Source organism: Falco naumanni, chromosome 5 (genome assembly GCF_017639655.2).
Source record: "Falco naumanni isolate bFalNau1 chromosome 5, bFalNau1.pat, whole genome shotgun sequence".
Taxonomy (NCBI): domain Eukaryota; kingdom Metazoa; phylum Chordata; class Aves; order Falconiformes; family Falconidae; genus Falco; species Falco naumanni.
In genome coordinates this window covers 62,283,549-62,299,461 of record NC_054058.1, presented here as the reverse complement: position 1 = coordinate 62,299,461, position 15,913 = coordinate 62,283,549, and the positions used below count along the sequence as shown (strand labels likewise).

The window sequence follows — 15,913 nt, the reverse complement described above, 5'->3', positions numbered from 1 at the left end:
CATGTATTTTTTTTTTTTTAACTGCATTTAGATGAACAAGGTAGAGAATGTGCAGCTGAAGTGGGATTTCTGGAGTGCTTTGAAGGCTCATTATTTAAAAATAAATTGAAGGGCCTACTTCTGAGAGTCTCTCTTCATGTGTAATTCAGTGAGAGTTCAGCCTGAGAAAAGGTTGGACCCTAAGTATTCATAACTTATCACAAAAACAAGAGTAGTGTGAAAGCGATGTGTGAAGCTGTGTTGCTAATTGCTTCCACATTTTAATATGCACTGTTGATGTACATTATGCAAGAAAAGCTAGGTTATGCTGACCTTGCCAGAGGACATTGGGAGAACCCGAAAGCAGGGAATGCAGGCTGTGTGTTTGAGCAGAAGGAGTGGAGAGGAAAAACTCTTCATGCTTCCTGAATGGGGTAGAATAATAGTGGCTTTGCCACCGAGGATGGCATGAGGCTTGAAAACAAACTGAATGGTGAACACCAAGGTGTTTCTCTAGTTGATGTAGAGGCCTTGATAAATAATGGAAGTGCTGAATTGAACTGTATCTTAACTGCTTGTTCTGATGAAACCGTATCTCTTACAAAAGAAAGTTGGTATTGCTCAAGTGTCCTGGTTTCAGATGGGTTAGAGTTAATTTTCTTAGTAGCTGGTACAGTGCTGTGTTTTGGATTTGGTGTGACAGTAATGTTGATAACATACTTATGTTTTTAGTTGTTGCTAAGTAATATTTATACAAAGTCAACAACTTCTCAGCTTCTCAGACCCTGCCAGTGGAAGGCTGGAAGGGCACATTAAAATTGGGAGGGGACACAGCCACAACGGCTGACCTGAACTAGCCAAAGGGATACCCCATACCATAGAATGTCATGATGAGTATATAAACTGTGGAGAGTTGATGGGGGAGGCTGATTGCTGCTTCGGGACTAGCTGGGCATTGGTCAGCAGCTGGTGAGCAGTGTATTATGTATCACTTGTTTGGGCTTTTTTTCTTCCCTTTGGATTTTACTACTTTCCTGTTCTCCCTCCTTTTCATTACAATTGTTGCTCTTGTTGTTATTACTATTCTTCTTATTTTATTTCAATTATTACATTGTTCGTATCTCAGCCCTAGAGTTTTACCTGTTTCCTGATTCTGCTTCCCATCCCTCGGGGTGGGGACTAAGCAAGTGGCTGTGTGGTACTTAGTTGCTGGTTGGGGTTAAATCATTACATAGAGGTATTAGGAGAATGTTTGTACTTTTAGACAGTCAGGTTTCAAGAAACGACACCAAACTTGAAGAAAGAAGGTAGATGTGCCAAAAGATTCAATAGGCAGATGGAAAATGTTTACAACAAAAAATTAGTAGTAGCTTATTTGCTTTCACTGAAAATTGGATTCTTGCTGTATGCCAAAATACTAAATTTGTTTTTGGAAAATGTGCAAATAAGTCTTTCGTCATAATTAATAGGATCCTGCATTTGTTCATGTTATGATACTTCAGTTAAATTTTCACTAGTCGTACAAAACTTGTACTAAAAACCATTTTGCTATGAAAACAGTTCCTGTTTGTATGTGCTATATATTTCCTTACAGCCAAAGGAATAACCAAAAATTTTAAGAAACTTGGATTTGTTTGTAGTCTTGTGATATTTTTGGAATTACTAATAAAGTAAATGTGGGAAAGGGCTGATATATATTAGAAGCACCAGTTACAGGGACAGATAAGTAATCTTTTGACATGTTGCTTGTAGGTGAAGGAGAATCTGCTATCATGTAAGATGCTGCTGCATTGCAAGCGAGATGAGTTGCGCAAGCTGTGGATTGAAGGGATTGAGCACAAACATGTCCTGAATTTGCTGGATGAGATAGAGAACATCAAGCAAGTGCCTCAGAAGCTGGAACAGTGCATGGCCAGTAAGCACTACCTCAACGCAACAGACATGCTGGTAAGATGCGGTACCTTGTGCTGGGCCAGTGTCTTAGCAGAAACACGCTGGTCAGCTGTCTGATCATCTGCAGACAGATCTGCTGTCTGTGCTGTTATTTGATTTTTTCCTTAGTTTCTTCTTTTGTTATTTGCTGCTTTCTTATACTGGAATTTGTTTGCTTTTGTTTTGATCCTTCCTGACTGGACTTAGGATTACAGTCTCGCATCCTGTTTGATTATCTCTTGTCTTTCAGAACTATCTTTATCTGTTCATATGTTCTGATCACAATGATTTCTATAACCATCTAGTTCTTTACCCATTTGATCTGCATGTAGGATTTCCTTCTGCTTTTGCAACCTGGTGCTTTATTTGAAAATTTATTTCCCAGGCACCTCTCTTTAGATCTTATAAATTATTTCAAATCCATTTTTGTTACAGGAAAACTATCCTGTTTCTCTCCTATTTTATCTCTAAGAACACACTCACAACTTTGGCTGTTATTCAGAGAGGAGACTATTTAGGTGTGTTTGCTTCTCATTGTCTTCCACTTAGGGTTTTTTACCAGGACTCATGATCCTTTCTACTTAGTTTCAGCTCTTTTTTTCACCTTTTTTCTCCTGGTCTTCAAGTGTTTTTCCTCTTCAGTTCCATCTCATTTGTGAGCGTACCTTTTAATTTGAGTCTTGTGGTGGAGGTAGAAGTTTCCTGGACTTCTCCAATAAGTCTTTTTCTTTCTCTTGTTTCTAAACTTAACAAGCACACTTCCTCACCAAGGGTCCAGTCCTTCCTGTCCTGGAACTGTCTTCTGTCAGGAATTAAAGACTTTAGAAGGGAGATGATCCTACCCTTCTACTTGGTCCTGATGTATGGAATACTGAGTCCAGTGATGGGTCCTCAGTACCAGAGAGTGATTGAGTTACTGGATCAAGTCCAGTGAAGGATCACAAAGAGGGTTAAGGGGCAGGAGCATCTTAGGAGAGGCTGAGAGAGCTGAGACTGCTTCACTAGGAGAAGGGAAACTTCAGGGAGATACTATGGATAGTTGAAAATTTCTGATGGGAGGGTGCAAAGAAAACAGAGCTAGGCTTTTCTCAGTGGTGCCTGGTGACAGTAGAAGAGGCAGTGGACACAGATTGAAACAGGAAATTATGTCAAGGTAAGAAAATACTGCAAGGATGGTTGGACACTGGAACAGGTTGCCCAGAGAGGTTGTGGAGTCTGTCTGTGCAAAATTTTCAAGACCGGACGTGGACCTAGGCTCTAGGTGACCATGCTTTAGCAGAGGGGTGGATTAGATGTTCTCTAGAAGTCGTTTCCAACTTGAAGCACTCGGTGACTCAGAAGTGAAGGCAGAAGTAGTATGTCTGTTCATATTCCTCTTTGTGTTTGAGAATGACTTTAATGAAATCTTTTCATTGCATTGGTGCCTCTTGTTATTTTTTTTTTTTTACTGTCCTTTGCATTTCTCTTAGCTGTGCCTCTTCTTTTTAGTAAGTCATTATTCAACAGGATAGAGAGCTGGAAATCTTAGTGTTGTCACCTCATATTCCTAGAACCCATACTTGAACTTTAATTCCCCTCTTTCCGTTTTATCTCATTTTACCTTAAATATGACTTTCTAAAGCTTACCTTGCTCCTTCTGAAACATTTTTTCAAAATTTTGATGTCAGTCTCCTCATCCCTTTCTCTGATAGCTTGTATAACCCTATCTGGATTTTTGCTGTTGCTGTCACATCCTCTTGTCCGATTTCACTGTGCCATCACTTCCTGTTTTCTGTTGCTCGTGTTCTCTTTTCATGCCACATTTGGCGCAGTCATCTTTCTAGAATCTGGCCACAATTTTCCCTTTCTTCCTTTATAAAACCATCTTCTAGGAACTCTCTAAATGTTGTTCTCCTTAGTCTCACTGTCCTTTTAATATGAACTATTGTCTTATATCTTTCTTGCTGTATTGTAACCATCTGTCACTAGTAATGTAACCATTTCTGGTGTGTAATGTAGAATGGGATTTTCATGGTAGTTTTTAAAGTGTCATGTAAAACCTGTTAGAATTCCTGAAAGCGTATCAGCAATGCAATGGCTTGAGGAAGCACATATGAGAAGAGTGCAATCAGGTTTTGCCAAAACTTGTGTCAGGTTTCTGATATAGGAAACTGGAGTGTGGTGTTCGTCTGGTATTTTGAGTTATGACAGATAAAGAAGTAGATGTAAATTAAGGGTGTTTAATGTAGGGAGAAAACCACAGCATTCAGAGTTAACATGCCTGTCAGTTGAAATGCTGGTGCTTTCCTTTACTGACGGACTTGCCAGTTTGCTTGGTTTTGTTTGGTTTTTTTAATTATTTTTTTTTTTCAGAAGGAAATTCCAGAAAAGTAATTTCCTATCGGAATATAAAATAGGAAACTTAAGAAGAAAAATAACAATATTTAGGATTTATCATATAATAAGTCTTAGAAATTGTTTACAATATGTGTATTTGTGATAATTTGTTTGCAATATATTGTGTGTGCAGTTTTTTATATGTGTGCTTATATACATACACACGTGTGTGCAGGTAAGGTTGCCTGAGGTTATGAGATAGAGCTGATACTAGACTTCACTGAAGTATAGACTTTGTAGTAGTTGGGTTTCTTTTTTCCTAGAGTATCTTTTCTAAGAAATCAAATGATAATGATATAAAAAGCAGCTGTTAATTTGTTTTTTTAATAAATCCTTTTCTAATATATTCCTGTTTAAAATAAGAATGCAGAGAAGCCTCAAGTGAAAGTTGAATGCACTATTTGTCATCTGAAGACAAGTATACCTGTAATAAAGAAATAGCAACCTACCTGCTTTTGGAGCTTTTTCATAGGCAAAAATCACTGTAGGCTCATTGGCTTTTGCCATCTTCTGTTAACACTGCCTCTGCAAGACTGTGGTGTTGTAATCACTGGCTGCAGGATAATTCCTCTCTCCTTTTATACGATATGAATATAATGTAAAATAATTACAAAACTGTCAGGGATGCAGCGTATATATAGATCTCTCTGTCCTCTTGTTTCATTCATCAAGGTAAACAGATGCTCATGGCTTATAAAAAGCCCACAGTGATCTGACAAGGAGCTTTTATCCCTCACATGGAAATTGGAGAACTGATTAATATTGTTGCCTGTAGCCTTGTGATATGTACAGTTGAAATTAGACCTTTGCAGTCGTCGTGTTAGGTTGATGCAAGCACTCTAATGGCATAATTTCTGGTTGCTGCATCACATTTCTGCAGTCTGTTCTTTGTATTCCTCTCACATTAATTGAAGTAATTTTGCCACTGAAGCGTGTTTCAAACCTCTGCATTTAAATTGAAATTTTAATTCCCTTATTGTTTGGAAAAGACGGCTGAAGATGGCTTGTTACAGGTTTCATTATCACTCAAAATTCTCCAGCTGTTGGTTCTAATGTGCAATGACTGAGTAATGCTAGGAAGAATTGTTAATAAAAGAATGGCAGCTTTTCCCAGTAGTATGAACACAATGGAAGTTATTTTGTGATAGCTTACATTTGTATGAAGTTAAAAATATTAAGTGGGAGCTTTTTTGTTTCTGATTCTGTATCCATCTAGAGTAGCACAGGTGAGCTTTAAATATCATGTACTCATGTTCTGTGTTCCTCCAGCATCTTGATAATACACGCTCTGGTGAGTAGAGCCAGTAGGATCAGGTTTGCTGTTCTGTAATTGCACCTTATGCAAGTTGTGTTAAAACAACCTAGCTCCAACCTCCTTTGAGTTGTGAAGCTTTGGGTCTGGAACAGATAGAACTCCTGTTTGATGCTGAATACATTTCAGTTATTTTCAATTTCTGTATATGCTTTTTTAAGGGATGAGTTTTTATGTTTTTCTGTTAAAAAACTGTTTTTTTCACACACCAAACTGAAAAGTTTGTTTTTGTGTGGTAATTGAGTTTACATGCATGTATATGTGTGTTTTGTTTAATGTAAAACATAAAAAGGAGGTTCAGGGGGGACTTGCTCTCACAACTAACTGAAAGGAGATGTCCTGGTTTCAGCTGGGATGGAGTTAATTTTCTTCCTAGTAGCTAGTTCAGTGCTGTGCTTTGGGTCTGATGTGAGAACAGTGTTGATAACTGCACTGATATTGTCAGTTGTTGCTGGGTGATGTTTGTACTAAACCAAGGACTTTTTGGTTTCTTGGGCTCTGCCAGTGAGAGGCTGAGGGGCAAGGGAAATGGGGAGGGGACACAGCCAGGGCAGGTGGCCCAAGCTAGCCAAAGAGGCATTCCATACCATATGATGTCATGCTGGATATATAAACTGGGGGAAGAAGAAGGAAGGGGGGGGACATTTGGCATTATGGCGTTTGTCTTCCTGAGTAACAGTTACATGTGCTGCAGCCTGGCTTCCCTGGGGATGGCTGCCCATGGGAAGTGGTGAGTGATTTCCTTGCTTTGCTTGTGTGTGTGACTTTTGCTTTACATATTAAATTGTCTTTATATCAACTCTCGAGTTTTACATTCCTTTCAGATTCCTCTCCCCATCCCTCTTGACAGGGGGAGAGAGCAAGAGGCTGCGTGGGGCTTGGTTAAACCAGGACAGGAGGCTGTAGCGAGGTGAGGTGAGGGTCGGTCTCTTGTCCCAGATAACAAGTGACAAGGTAAGAGAAAATGGCCTCTGGTTTTTCCAGAGGAGGTTTAGATTTGGTATTATGAAAAACTTCTTCACGGAAAGGGTGGTCAAGCATTGGAACAGGCTGCCCAGGGAGGTGGAGTCACCATTCCTGGAGGCGTTCAAAAAATGTATAGACGTGGCACTTGGGGACATGGTTTAGTGGTGGACTTGGCAGTGTTAATCTGCGGCTGGGCTCAATGATCTTAAAGGTCTTTTTCAAGCTAAACGATTCTATGATTCTGTGATCAGGTGCTGACAGGGGAATTTTGGTGCAGAAGGAGCTTCCTAAGGAAGGGCATTGGGCAGTCTCCAAAAGGGAGAGCGGCAGAGCTAGTGGCAGTCAGTCAGGTTGGGGTTGGGGGGGTGGCTTGCACTTGGCCTGGAAGCACAAGCAGAGTTGCTGGAAGGCAGGAATCCACGTTCTAGGATACATGTTTTAGATGTGCTACAAACACTATGGCCAAGCCAGAGCTTGAAGCAGAGGTCACACAGCAGGGCAGGCAGCAGTGGGTGAGGACAGAAGGTTTCTTGCTTGGAGGAAGCGGTTCTATGTCTAGTCTCCCCTAGTGCTGCACTGTTGTGTTGAAGGGTGGTACAGTCTGCGTAGCAGTCAATTAACTCAAGTATCGTAGAGGTCTGTAGTGTTGATCTAATTGTTTTGGCTCTACTGTTGACCCATGAGGTGCCCATAGGGAGAAATTAATATTTTCCATTTGTTTAAATAATCTAAGAGATTAAATGCTAAAAACAATTGAAGGAAGAAATGTTGTTGAATCAAGTAATTAAAGGTCATATCATAATACGATTAAATGAAAATTGCTTAGACTACTTTCTTTGCATTTCCTGGATTTTATGTGTCTAGCTTTGCAATTTTAATGAACTAATAAGACTTTGTCAATGTATGTAGAGTTTTTTAAATAAAATGTTTTAATTCCAATATACCACAAAACACTCCGAACCTGACTTATTAGTGCAGGAGAACTTGATTTATTAGTGTGGGAGTTGCAGTTCCTTTGGGGTGGGATTGTGTCAAGTAACAAAACATCGTGAAACTGCAGAAATAATAGGAGTGAGGATAACTGCTATTTCTGATGAAAATTTCTGGGGTTTTTTTTTGTTAGGATGATGACAAGAGGGAAGACCAAAGGTGGAAAGAAGGAAGTATGGAGCCATCTGACTAGTCTCACTTAAGCTTAACTTAACACTTCCTTGTGCTACAGAGCTAGGAACTGATGTGTACTTGTGTTTCACTTGTGAGCACATCCTCCTTGAGCCAGTGTGTCTTTGTCCCAAGAAATACAAAGCTGTAGCGGCAGTAATTTGTTTCTCAAGAAGTAGTCCAGGGAATGCTCCACCAGCTACTTCTCTTTCTTTTTCAATGTTAAGGACTTCTATTTCAGTTTCCTTTGTCAGGGCAAGAATAATGTATGTCTCCTGCTCTGCTTTCTGAAGTGATTAATAGCATCGTGCTTTTTTCAGAGCTGACCGATTTCTTACTGCAAATTTGCATTGTTGCCAGTTTGTTCAGTTTCTGGAGTTAAGCTAGTAGCTGTTATTGTTGCATTCAATTAAGTGTTCTTGGTGTGGCATCCAGCTATACAGGAGAAGAGATTAGTTTGCAGGTAAATTAGGTCATTTCTTATTGTGCTGATGCAGCATAGCTGAAGCATACAGAGTTTACCACCAGCATCTTTATGATGCATTAAATGTATTTTTGCTCAGCTGCTTAGATTGTAAGATCTGTTTTGGTTTAATTTTTTTCAGGAGTGTTACTTCACTGTGAAATCTGACTTGTGTATCAGGAACATACCAGTCTAAACTAGAGATGTGAACCAGCTCTGTTGTTTGCATGCCAAAACATTTTACAGAAAAGTGATTTTGTTTTTAACTGCAGGGCTTTAGAACACAACTGGACTTAGTGGGTGACAACATGGGCAGAAGTCAAAGATGTTTTAATAAGTGGAAATGCTGTGCAAACATGGTCATAAAGCTACCGAGGCAGTCAAAAAGGAGGGGTAGCATAGGAAAAGGAAATGGAAGAGAGACTAAGCATGGGTAAAGATATTTTGGAGAATGGTGTATGAGGACAAAGACTCGCACTTACTGTGGGAAGTGGGAGTTAAACAAGGAGCTTAAAGTATTGAAATGTGTTCTCAGGAACAAAGAGGGGATATTGCTGTCTGTGTGTGTATGCGTGTGCGTATTTGTCCTCTTCTTGCTCACCAATGTGTCCTACTCGCTAAGTGTCCTCTGCCTTTCTATGCACTTTGTGTTAATCCTCCTTGAAGGCATTTGGAGTGATTAACGTCTTCCTGGAAAACGTTGGATGTTTGTAGCCCTGGGTGCAATTGAGAGTTTTAATTCTTGTTACTTGAATGTAGCTGCTACCTGTGGCTTTCCTCAGTATAATATGAGGAGAGTCTTTCAATTAAAAGTACCATGTAGTGAGCAGAGTTCTTAGACTGTAAGTAGTCTGGAATAATGAATTTTTTTTAAAATTACAGTGCAGATTATGCATTTAATTTATTGTCTGCCTTTCAGATGGAACAATGAAAATCAATAAGAAAGTCTTTCATTTTGTTTTTGCACTTTTTATTGCAGAGCTGGGATTCAGTTACTGCTGTGGAACAGTTTTTTATTTTGGAATTAATGCCATAACTGGAAATAAGAGACTTTTGTTGTCTTGGGATTCTATAGATGTGCTTATTACTTATAAAATTTAAATTTTGGCTCTACTAGAAATCCTTCTGAAGTAGAAAAATAGTAATATTTTCCTAATACTTCTTGCCTTTAAGCCTTTCCCCAGCTAACATTGTGTCTTGTCATTGTTGACCTTATTGATTACAAGGAAGCCTTTTAGAAAACAGAATTGATAAGCTAACATCGCAAGGGTTGTATCTCATTTCAGATTACCTACTGAGATGTGTAAATGCTTATGCTTAAAGGAACTGTTTTCTGTTAGGTTTTAATGATTGGCAAACCTTGTGACTCCTGTTAGCTGTATGGTTGAGGTACAGGTGAGAATCAGCTCTGGTGTTAAGTTGATGGATGCATAGAATATGTTCTAGCAGTTCACACAGAAGCATGGCAACTCTGAGCTTTCTTCTGTCGTCTGTTCATTCATTTAAAATACCGTACCTTTACTCAGGTGCTAGGATTTAGTAGTAGTATTTGTGTGTCTTCAAGGAGCAATGTAATGTAAAAGCCTAAGTAATTAAGCTTGGTAGAAGCGTTGATGCTCTGTATTGCTAGAACATTTTTTCATGTCTTTTCTGTATCTTTCTCTGTTCTTTTCTCTTTTCATTTGGTTTTCTGATTGCTTTTTAAATCTATTTTAAATAAACTTGCTAGGCTAGGTTTAAAGACATTAGAATATGGAGTTTCTTTGCCTTTGAAACATCTTTTTTTTTTCCCCTCAGTGTACTTACCAAAAACTTTATCTCATTCTTTTTTATCCTGTAATTTCCATTATTTGAGGCAGTCTGTTGCATTAAACTGTTAGTGGCTAATACTGCTTCATTTGCATTGACATGTGCTTGACCTCAGCCCTTCCACTCTTAGTTAATGCACCAGCAGGCATTGAAATCTCTCTAGAGTATTATCATGGGGCTGTTAGCTCTACTAATAACCATTCATTTAAGCTGATGAAAGTTTATTTAATAAGAAAACATGCTGTAATGAAGGTGGAGTAGAGGTGTCTAGCATCTTTTCATGGTGGAAGTAAGCTGCAGCTACATGACAAGATACTGTCCTTAATGAATGGGAGAGGTATTTGTAACATTATGAGCTATGCTTTTGGGAATGGGCATTTCTGAACACTAAATTTAATCTTTCCTGATTGTACTGTAGATGCAGTGATGTGAAGTTCTGTGCTCAAGGCAATTGCTCCTGCCATTTAATGATGCAGCCTTTCTTCAGGGTGTTCTCCTAACAGCTTGACAACTCTGTGGCTTAGTTTAAGTTTGCTTCCTTTTATAACTTTTGAACTTAGTCATATTACATACCTTCAGGTTAGTATTTCTTTTGCTATTTATGCATTAAGGCATGCATGGACTTTATTCTGTGACACATGTTATCACTTAATCTTTGAATACAGTGGATGTTTTTCCAGTGATCACTGGTCTTTTAATGAATTATTTTTTTAAACTGAATTCCATAGTAAAGTATTGGAACAAATGTAAAGAGAAATTGTTGAAGATAGATTGGGTTATGGGACAATATAAAATAATCAAGATGTCTGAGATGTCAGATTACATTTTTAAAAATGAAGCTTTAAAGCCAACGAACGGTGGGTGAGAAGGTGTAATAAATGTAGTCTTTGATAAACTCACCCCAAATGTTTCAAATGCTTTAACACAGGAGTTTTCCACTGAAGTAAATAGATTTGTGTGTAGTAAAGCTGGCGTAACACTACCAGTAACTTTCAAAATGGTTTGATAGAAGAAACATTGCTATATAGACCAAGAGGAAGACTTGTGCTGAACAGCTCATAAAGGAAAATGTATGGACAGTGTGCCTGTTTGAGAAGGAGGCAATGGTTGTCTTACACTACAGTTTAATACTACCTTTTGTGAATTTATGAATGCTGTAATAAAAGTAAGTTAGTAAATTAATAGGTGAAGAGCTAATAAAAAGGAGTTAGATTCCTTTAACAACAGGGGGATAGAGCATAGGGAGTGTAAAAGATAATAAATACTATTTCAAAGGCAGCAAGAGAATAGATTTGGGGAAACTGCAAGTTTGCATTAAAAGGAAAATCTTGATGTTTTAGTTTAATGCATTAGGTCCCTATTGTTTTAGATAGCTTTCATATAGAGAGAGGACTTCTGGGACAGAGGTGGTCCTGAAAAAACACATTAAATCAAGAGACAAAAAAGTATGGAAATTACAAGTGAAAGGAAGAGCCTTTTTTATTATTTTTGCTGCCTTCACAACACAATACCTACAACTGGATTGCTAGTCCATGAAAGTGCTACAGTGAGATTTAATAAAGATGTCTGAGGGCAGACCAGAGGTACTCTTAGGCCAACACTGTGTCTGATGCAGAGGGTGCTTAGCTAGGAGAGTGAGGACAGAGCAAGCGGTAGCAATCCTTTCCCAAAACACTCTGAGCTTCCAGCAGTTGGAAATATGCAGCTTTTGACAGAAAACCTCATGTCTTTTGTGTCGAATAGCACTCGATAGATGTTTCTTCCTTGAATTTGTCCCTGTCGCTTTTTGCTTCACTTTAAACTTTTGGCTTCAATGCTCCTCTTTGGCAATGAGTTGTGTAGCTGACCTGTCTGATGTGCTTCTTGTAGATGATACTGAATCCTTGATTTGCTAATTTCGTCTTATTGCCCAGGTGCTACTAAGGATTCGGGGCACGGAGCTATTACAGGTACTGGGGCAGCACATGTCTCATTTCTATCAAGTTGTCACTCTAATGGCAAAAGTCTCAGATAATTCTGTGATGCCAATAGGTACTCTTGACTTTCCGGTTTCAGTGAATTCATTTGACCATACTGTTGAAATTGCTCATGTTGTGTGTTGAAGTCCAAGTGAGCAGTTGGATAATCCTCTTGTTGTTTTTAGCCACTCTTGTTCCGTGAGCACTGCTTTCAGTTTCAGCACTTTATTACTAGAAAGACATTGATGAATTACAGTCAGTGGAGGAGGAAGTAGAATGATTGATGGGTGTCAGGGCTAAGGCAAAGTCGAAAGAATTACATTTATGTAGCTGAAGTAAAGGACAGCAAGTAAGTAGCATAATTTTATACATATTTGAAATTTTATAGAGGAAAATGGCAAGTTAGGTTGGGTCATTGCCATTTAAACACTTAAATGTTGTTTCTTTTTCTTTGCAGTAATGTGCTTATAATGAGTTTGTTTCCATGTTTTCATGAAGTAGAACAATAGTTTTATCAGCAAAAGATATAAAAGCTACTTCTGTAAAATAATAATTAAGGCAGGACTATAGTGGTAGGGAAATGGCGTTTTGTCTAGTAGACCTCCTATGTACTTGTGTCTGATAATATAAATTTCTTTTTAGGGGGGAAAAAAGGTAAGATTAGATGGGATGATTGATTTAGAAAGCAAGATTCTGGAGTTCGGTTTGCTGGAATTTTAGTCTCTGGAAAATACTTTTCTGCTCTAGTGCATTAAAAAGAATTGTGTTACTCCTTAGCTTTCATATGTACTTTCGTACTCTTGGGCACTGTGCCATATGCCAGCTGCTTGTTTTTCCTTTTGTAGAAGTGGTTGCATTTCAGTAATGTTGATGACTGTGCTGGTGGGGATCTTAATATAAAGTGCTATGTTTAAGAGAAAACAAACCCCACAAACAAAAAGTAACCCTTTTACCCTGCTCCTATATGTATATTTTCCCTGTCCTTCCCCCATCAAATGAGTTTACACTATTTATCTTAGGATGAGCTGTTTCCTTGCAACCTGAACACTTTATTTGTGTGTGTAGCTTAGAATCTTTCAAAGTAATCTTTCAAACTTCTCCCCCTTTCTGCTTCAGTCATCTGCATCAGTCTCTCCCTTTCTGCATCATTTGGTCAGCAAATCCTTTTATCTCAACAAGGGGAGTGACCTCAGCTATTTCCAAAACATTGCAAAGGAATTATCTTCTTTAGTTCTCAGTCTTCTATAGCTCTTTGTTTGCTTTAAGCTTGTTCATTCTTACAAGACTGTTCAAAGGCGAACAAAATCGGTAGCAATTTCTTCCATCATCTTAATATCCATATCATTAATCAGCATTTGGTACTGTTCATAATCAGTGTTTTACAGCTACTTATTAATTCTCACGTCCTGTGTACCTTTTCTCCTTTTCCTGTTTTTTAAGGGGAAGGAGGCAGTGACAGTTGGGAATAGCTGTCATTGATCTGTGTGCTTTTCACATTTTTCTGTATTTTTTAGCTAAAGACTCCCTCCTTCAGGACCATCTGGGTGTTCTTTAAGTTCAGGGTCATCATAGCTAGCTCATATTCACTGGTTTGTCTTGACACCAGTTCACACTATGCTGTACACTGCCCTGTGGCAGTTTGGTAGCAGACAGTTCCCAGTTGTTTGATTTCTAAAGTGCAGCTTGGATGCAAGTTTTCCATGTGTCCCATTATTTGAATGTCCCACCCTCAAAGGCTTCATCTTGATTCTCCTTGCAAACAAAATATTGAACAGATTTACAGAGGAGATACAGGCTTACTTGGTAAGACTTAGGATTCTAATTAAAAATTATAAATGCAGTTTTAAATCAGGCTTATTCAGTTGCTCATTACGTATTTCCAGTAATGGTGGTTCAAAGTACTCAATGTTCTTCTGCTTTCTGGATGCTGTCCCCTTCCATGAAGATGATTAAGGGTGTGGAGCATCTGTCCTAGGAGGAAATGCTGAGAGCTGGGACTGCTCGGTCTAGGGAAGAGAAGGTTTAAGGTGGATCATAACAATGTATAAATACCTGAAGGGAGGGTGCAGAGGACTGAGCCAGGCTCTGTTCAGTGGTGCCCAGTGCTGGGGCCAAAAGCAATGAGAGAAAGGGAAACAGAGGTTCCCTCTGAACATCAGGAAACATTTGTTGGGTTTTTTTTTGACTGTGAGGGTGACTGAGTGCTGGCACAGGTTGCCCAGGGAGGCTGTGGCATCTCCATCCTTGGAGATATTCAGAAGCTGTCTCGATGTGGTCCTGGGCCACTCACTCAGTGGCCATGCTTGGCCAGGGGTGTTGGACCTGATGATCTCCAGAGCTCCCTTCCAACCTCAACCATTCTGTGAATCCGTGATTCTCTCCATCGTACATGGAAAATGTGGGAATTTTGCAGGAAAAATAGCCTTGACTTCTGGAACTCTTGCTGAATTTATTGTTGGTTAACAAACTTCTGATCAGTGATTTGGGTTTTGAGGTGGGAAGACAAGAAAACATAATCAAAAAACACTTAAGGAAACATGTTTTCTTATTCTTTTTCAAGGTACAATTTAAGTCCAGCACCTTTACTGCCTTCTCTTTTCTCAAGTTATTTTTTCAATGGCTTATGCACAATCTGTTACAGTTCCTCTGATGTGACAATGGGTGGCACAGAAACTGTTGTCACCTGTAAGGTTTCTTTCTGCTACTTTGCTTTTTATTGGTTTCCTGTGGAGCACTTTGGTTCTTCAGGTTTTTCTCTGCTACGCTTTTTCTTAGAGTGCCTGCTCTGACATGGGTCACCCACAAACTGCAGTCCCTTTGAGAGAGTGTTGCTGTTCCAGCGTGGGTCATCCCTATGCCACATTAGTCATAGCAGCCCCTCTACAAGACTGTCTCCAGCTGCTTGCAGTTGCTGGTCTCTATAAATATGTTGGAACAGGGGTGCCACATGCCACCCCAAACCAAAAGAACCCACTGGTGAATTTCTTGTCGAGTGTAAGTCGACATCCCTGAGGTAGATTTGTGGAGTTACGAGGTTGGAGGATCAGTTCTCTAATGCATCATCTGCTCTTAAATTTATCACATGTTCAATTCTTTGAATAGAAACCATCATTTGAAGGTGTTCTACCTTTTTACCCAATGTGAAGTCTGAACTACTGGAGTGTGAGTACCCTCCAGTTTCATAAAAAAACTTTGGATTAGATCTTTTTCTCACGGAAGTCAGGTGCAAATTGAATAAGTGATGGCCTTGTTTAGACCTGGCTACACACATTTAAGCCATTTTTAAATAAACTTTCTTTCCTGTACCTTTTGAAAGCAAGTTCCTCGTAAAAGCAGTAGATCAATTCTCCTCCTTTTAAATGTCAGCATTGTCTTATTCATCTAGCAAGGCAGCTGAAACCTCCTAGGTTGCTGCTATCTATTTGCTGTTTTATTCAGAAGGTTCAGCTTTTCCCCTTTTGTCATACTGTGTTTGTGTATGGCTTGACTTTTTTTTTCCTTCAAATTGTGACCTACCACATTGTTTTCTTTTAACCTTTCACAGTTGTTTGTTCGTGTTTTCATATCTGTTGTCTGAACTCAGAATAGGCTGGTATCTCAGCCGGAAAGCATTTGGTGTTCTAGCTTGAACAAACATTATTCTGTTTTATACCCTGAAGAAGCACCTAGTTGAGGGTTTTCATTTTATCTCTGCTCGTAGACTTCCAGGACTGTGAAGGTCTAGAACTAAAAATAAAATAGAATACTTCCCTCTCTTTTCACATCTATCTTACAATGCTTTCTGGAAAATTAAAATGCTGTTGAAAAACCTTTTAAGGGAGTATGTAGATTTAACTGAAAGCAGATTGGAAAACTTTGGCTAAAGTCAGGAAAGAAAAAAGAATTTTAACAAATCTTACTAGCATGTAGGTTCTGGTTTGTTATAAACCACAACATTAAAACCTTCTAAACTGGATG

At 38.9% G+C, this 15,913-nt stretch overlaps 1 protein-coding gene across 4 annotated transcripts in view; it reads left to right on the top strand.

The window, feature by feature from the left end:
- Positions 1-15,913, top strand: part of EXOC4 (exocyst complex component 4) — a 413,600-nt gene that overhangs the window by 21,748 nt on the left and 375,939 nt on the right. For all 4 annotated transcript variants that reach the window (XM_040594462.1, XM_040594464.1, XM_040594463.1 and 1 more), the window contains exon 3: positions 1,732-1,926. In XM_040594462.1, the coding sequence (XP_040450396.1) occupies positions 1,732-1,926 (195 nt within the window). The remainder of the gene's footprint in view (positions 1-1,731; positions 1,927-15,913) is intronic.